Genomic DNA, 6107 nt, shown 5'->3' with positions numbered 1-6107 from the left:
CCTCGATATAACGGGGATGGATCGTATTAAATCTCAATCTCATCACCCGGTATAACCCATATATTTTACTTTGTTATATCAATGCACCTACTCGAGATTACTCGTTCGATCTTACATCACCCCCACCCCCACCCATTCCCCCCTACTACGTTTTCCATCATATTGGATTTTAATTATTTTATCGAGTAACCTAGGTAGAGTTGATAGATTAGGTAGTAGATTAGGTTGATAGGTAAATATTTCGGTAAATAAAATCGTAATATATAATAATCAATAAAAAATTTGTATCGGTTAACTTTGAACTCAATGTTTTTAGAATTTGAAGTCCCATGCTAATTTTATCTAAAAACTTTATATATCCCATCTTCTTACTTTGTATATTATATCCGTCGACACTTTTGATCTTCTTCTCTCGTCCACTTCAGATTAGATTAGAATATTTGTATCGGTTAACTTTGAAATCAATGTTTTTAGAATGTGAAATCCCATACTAATTTTATCTAAACACTTTATATATCCCATTTTTTTACGTTATAAATTATATCCGTCGACACTTTCGATCTTCTTCTCTCATCCATTTCAGAGTGGATTAGAACATTTGTATCGGTTAACTTTGAAATCGATGTTTTTACTTAACGAGAATTTGAAATCCCATACTAATTTTATCTAAACACTTTATATATCTCATCTTCTTACGTTATACATTATATCCATCGACACTTTCGATTTTCTCTTCTCGTCCACTTCAGATTGGATTAGAACATTTGTATCGGTTAACTTTGAAATCAATGTTTTTAGAATGTGAATTCCCATACTAATTTTATCTAAACACTTTATATATCCTATCTTCTTACGTTATACATTATATCCATCGACACTTTCGATCTTCTTCTCTCGTCCACTTCAGATTGGATTAGAACATTTGTATCGGTTAACTTTGAAATCAATGTTTTTAGAATGTGAAATCCCATACTAATTTTATCTAAACACTTTATTTATCCCATTTTCTTACGTTATAAATTATATCCATCGACACTTTCGATCTTCTTCTCTCGTCCACTTCAGATTGGATTAGAACATTTGTATCGGTTAACTTTAAAATCAATGTTTTTAGAATGTGAAATCCCATACTAATTTTATCTAAACACTTTATACATCCCATTTTATTATGTTATACATTATATTTATCAACAGTTTCGATTTTCTTCTCTCGTCCACTTCAGATTGGATTAGAACATTTGTATCGGTTAATTTTGAAATCAATGTTTTTACTTACGAGAATTTGAAATCCCATACTAATTTTATCTAAACACTTTATATATCCCATCTTCTTACGTTGTAAATTATATCTATCGACACTTTCGATCTTCTTTTCTCGTCCACTTCAGATTGGATTAGAACACTTGTATCGGTTAACTTTGAAATCGATGTTTATACTTAACGAGAATTAGAAATCCCATGCTAATTTTATCTAAACACTTTATATATCCCATTTTCTTACGTTATACATTATATCCATCGACACTTTCGATCTTCTCCTCTCGTCCACTTCAGATTGGATTAGAACATTTGTATCGGTTAACTTTGAAATCAATGTTTTTAGAATGTGAAATCCCATGCTAATTTTATCTAAACGCTTTATATATCCCATTTTTTTACGTTATAAATTATATCCGTCGACACTTTCGATCTTCTTCTCTCGTCCACTTCAGATTGGATTAGAACATTTGTATCGGTTAACTTTGAAATCAATGTTTTTAGAATGTGGAATCCCATACTAATTTTATCTAAACACTTTATATATCCCATTTTTTTACGTTATAAATTATATCCGTCGACACTTTCGATCTTCTTCTCTCGTCCACTTCAGATTGGATTAGAACATTTGTATCGGTTAATTTTGAAATCAATGTTTTTATTTAACGAGGATTTGAAATCCCATACTAATTTTATCTAAACACTTTATATATCCCATTTTATTATGTTATACATTATATTTATCAACAGTTTCGATTTTCTTCTCTCGTCCACTTCAGATTGGATTAGAACATTTGTATCGGTTAATTTTGAAATCAATGTTTTTACTTACGAGAATTTGAAATCCCATACTAATTTTATCTAAACACTTTATATATCCTATCTTCTTACGTTATACATTATATCCGTCGACACTTTCGATCTTCTTCTCTCGTCCACTTCGGATTGGATTAGAACATTTCCATCGGTTAACTTTGAAATCAATGTTTTTACTTAACGAGAATTTGAAGTCCCATACTAATTTTATCTAAACACTTTATACATCCCATTTTCTTACGTTATACATTATATCCATCGACACTTTCGATCTTCTCTTCTCGTCCACTTCAGATTGGATTAGAACATTTGTATCAGTTTACTTTGAAATCAATGTTTTTAGAATGTGAAATCCCATACTAATTTTATCTAAACACCTTATGTATTCCATTTTCTTACGTTGTATATTATATCCGTCGACACTTTCGATCTTCTTCTCTCGTCCTTTTCAGATTGGATTAGAACATTTGTATCGGTTAACTTTGAAATCAATGTTTTTACTTAACGAAAATTTGAAGTCCCATGCTAATTTTATCTAAACACTTTATATATCCCATTTTTTTACGTTATAAATTATATCCGTCGACACTTTCGATCTTCTTCTCTCGTCTACTTCAGATTGGATTAGAACATTTGTATCGGTTAACTTTGAAATCAATGTTTTTACTTACGAGAATTTGAAATCCCATACTAATTTTATCTAAACACTTCATTATTTTCTTACGTTATAAATTATATCCATCGACATTTTCGATTTTCTCTTCTCGTCCACTTCAGATTGGATTAGAACATTTGTATCGGTTAACTTTGAAATCAATGTTTTTAGAATGTGAAATCCCATACTAATTTTATCTAAACGCTTTATATATCCCATCTTCTTACGTTGTACATTATATCCGTCGACACTTTCGATTGTCTTTTCTCGTCCACTTCAGATTGGATTAGAAAATTTGTATCGGTTAACTTTGAAATCAATGTTTTTACTTAACGAGAATTTGAAGTCCCATACTAATTTTATCTAAACACTTTATACATCCCATTTTCTTACGTTATACATTATATCCGTCGACACTTTCGATCTTCTTCTCGTCCACTTCAGATTGGATTAGAACAAACGATCGGTATTGTTCCTATAGGTCCGAATCCTCTTTCTGATTTTCGATCCGGCTTAAAAGTGAACTTTTTAGGACGCTCGATTAAATCTTAATCTCGATGAACACGGTCTGCTCACTTAATTGTTCGATCATCTTTTATCCTTCTCTCTCACCCTCTCTCTCTCTCTCTTTTCGTATGAATTCAACTATATCTTGAAGTTAACTATTGCCCAATGAAGCATCCCATTTCGAAAATTCGTCTGTGTCGTTCACTTATCGGATATTACAGGCTTTATCGATGATAATTAGACTAATTTCTGGCATCCTTGCTTATTCAACCTACCGAGTGGTTTTGAAATGGTGACGATGACAACTGTTAGGTATTATACACGCTTTGGTATTATACATTTGTCCTTGTTAAAACGAAACTCACTGTCAGTCACCAACTCCTGATCCGTAATGGTTTAATTTACACCCAACGCATTCGTCCAACCACCAACGTCATTCTCCATTTGACCATAGCATAGGTGCATCCTGTGGAAGGTTTGTTGTTGCTGTTGTTATCGAGTGGAACCTGACACTTCTCTACTCCTCTCTAACCGTTCTGTTCCGTTCTGTTCCGTTTCGTTCGATGTTCAACTTACCAAGAACAACGAAAATCATCGAACGATAGCTTCGTTACTGTTAGTGGTACCTCAATGGTGATGATCATGCTTAATTAATCATAATCAGCGACTCTTTCTCTCTCTCTATCTTTCTATCTCTGTCTAACTCACCTTGTTTTCCATCGTAGCCTATGCTTTTGCCATCTGCTCGTCGCCACATCACGTAAGGGATTGGATAACCTTTTGCTTTACAGGTCAACGTTACATTCGTTGCTTCTCTTACAACCATATCCGTACTGGTATCCTTGTCAATTATTGATGGTGGTACTGTAAAAAAAATAATGTTTAAATTTAACTACGGTTATGTGTTAGAAATTTATATTTTACATTTATATTTTTTTGCAATGAAAATTTAATCACGTTTATCTTAATCGATATTAATTTATATTCTATATGAATAGTTTAAGAATTAGAAATACGTTAGATAAAGATGTGCTTTTTATAGTTGACGGTTTAGACTATACCGGAAAACTTGAATTAATGAATACTTGACTTATTTAACAGTTAGTTTTTTACGTTAAAATTCATGAAGTTAATCATATAATCGATATAAATATGGTAAAAATAATCATTTGAACTTTCCACGTGTAAAATTAGAAATAGGTCGCATAAATATATTTATTATTTCCTAAATGGAATTATTTTTGAAAGCTGTGTGTGTGTGTGTGTTTGTGAAAAATCAATATATTCAATTACTCGTATAAACTGTTTTCGACAGAAATATAAATGATGAAAAAATAATACGTGTAACATTTCCAAATGAAAGAATCAAATTGAAAATCTATCTATCTGTGTATATACACGCGAAATAAGTAAAATAATTGAATGGATATAAATCAAATTACAAAGTCAGAAGGAATAATTGAAGCGAGTTGATATTCATTTGCATAAAGTAAATAAAAACTAGATAAAATATATCTTACCTACAACTTGTACGTAACCTTGCTTGTATCTCATGGGGTCTGTGTTAACTTGACACATGTACCATCCACGATCGCTCTCCTGCGTTTTCTTTATATGAAGGTACCATGAACGATGGTCGTTGTACGATAAAGAGATCCGTGGGTTCTGAGTAATCACATTTATGTGGATCGACAATATCGTTTGAGTATCGACCCGAACCCAGGCTACCTGAAAAACACGTTATGATGCAAAGGCTTGCTTGCTGCTCGTGAATACGGTCTATGGTAAATGGTTCCTTCGACTTTATATATTCGCGAGTAAATTTCTATTTCTCTCGTGTTTCTAAAATAGAAAGGAAAGGAAGAGCAAAAGAAAAGAGAAAAGAGAAAGAGAAAGAAAAAGTGAAATAAAGAGAGAGAGAGAGAGGGATAACAAAACGAAAGGATGTTTGCATATTCACCGGTAATAAGGAAAATTTGCTGTTGTAAAATTAAATCGAATGGAGAAGACTTTCTTTCGTAATTTCGTTGTTAGACAAACGAGAAAGCAAGAAAGAGAGAGAAAGAGAGTAATGAAAATACACTTTCGACAAAATTTGTCGGAAAAGAGATTCATTGGTCCATTTGTCCGAGAATATATTTTCCATTTGTAAACTAAGCTGTTCGCTGTTAGCTTTTGCGATAAGATTCGACAATGTTGTACTAAGCTCTGTCGTAAGAATAAAGTGCAAGATAATGTCACGAATTAAGCGAGCTATAAATGTTTTAATGCGATGAAAAAGCATTTTCAGATCGATCAGTTCTCTCGTTTATGAACTGTCGCTGAAAGAAACATCATCGGGATGATTACATCGATTGGCAATCTAAAAGGAACGTTTATCTGTTCAATCGATAGAAAATGATGATTCTACGTGTTCACAACCTATTTTCATTTACTTTTCTTTTACTTAAATGTACGATGAAAATAAATCAACATTATTTTATTTTTTTTTTTTCTAGAAAATTATACGAAGTGATATACTTTTCCAAAGATTTTTTTTATTAATTAATATTTAATTAATATTACAATTTTTTATTATTTATTATATACAATATTTTATTATTTTATTACAATTTTTTAAATATTTAATACAAACGAAGTGAAATATCTATTCCGCGTGTATTCGAAAATAGGATAATAATAATAATTTTATTTTGAGATATAATATTAAAAAATAAATCTGAGACTCGTTGTGTGTATATGTGTGTGTGTGTTTGTGTTTATCATTTCATCAAACTTTTTCATATTTCATACTTTCTCGCAGCAGTTAATTATATTTGAAATATTATTTATTTATGTAAATAACTTGTGTTTAGTAATTATAAGAAAGTGC

The 6107-nt window shown here is 31.2% G+C and overlaps 1 protein-coding gene across 1 annotated transcript in view; it reads right to left on the bottom strand.

Annotated features, from left to right (window-relative positions):
- Positions 1 to 3356: 3356 nt before the first annotated feature.
- LOC122525730 (neuronal growth regulator 1-like) overlaps positions 3357 to 6107 on the bottom strand; it is a 3735-nt gene continuing 984 nt past the window's right edge. The window contains exons 2-5 of the mRNA XM_043648656.1: positions 5319 to 5443; positions 4756 to 4963; positions 3944 to 4099; positions 3357 to 3701 (exon numbers count right to left, since the gene is read on the bottom strand). Of these exons, the coding sequence (XP_043504591.1) occupies positions 3637 to 3701; positions 3944 to 4099; positions 4756 to 4963; positions 5319 to 5443 (554 nt within the window). The 3' untranslated portion in view covers positions 3357 to 3636. The remainder of the gene's footprint in view (positions 3702 to 3943; positions 4100 to 4755; positions 4964 to 5318; positions 5444 to 6107) is intronic.

The sequence above is a fragment of the Polistes fuscatus genome, unplaced genomic scaffold (genome assembly GCF_010416935.1).
Source record: "Polistes fuscatus isolate 324 unplaced genomic scaffold, CU_Pfus_HIC Scaffold9, whole genome shotgun sequence".
Lineage (NCBI taxonomy): Eukaryota > Metazoa > Arthropoda > Insecta > Hymenoptera > Vespidae > Polistes > Polistes fuscatus.
Note: the sequence above shows the minus strand (reverse complement) of the source record. Positions and strands in the feature narration are given on the sequence as shown.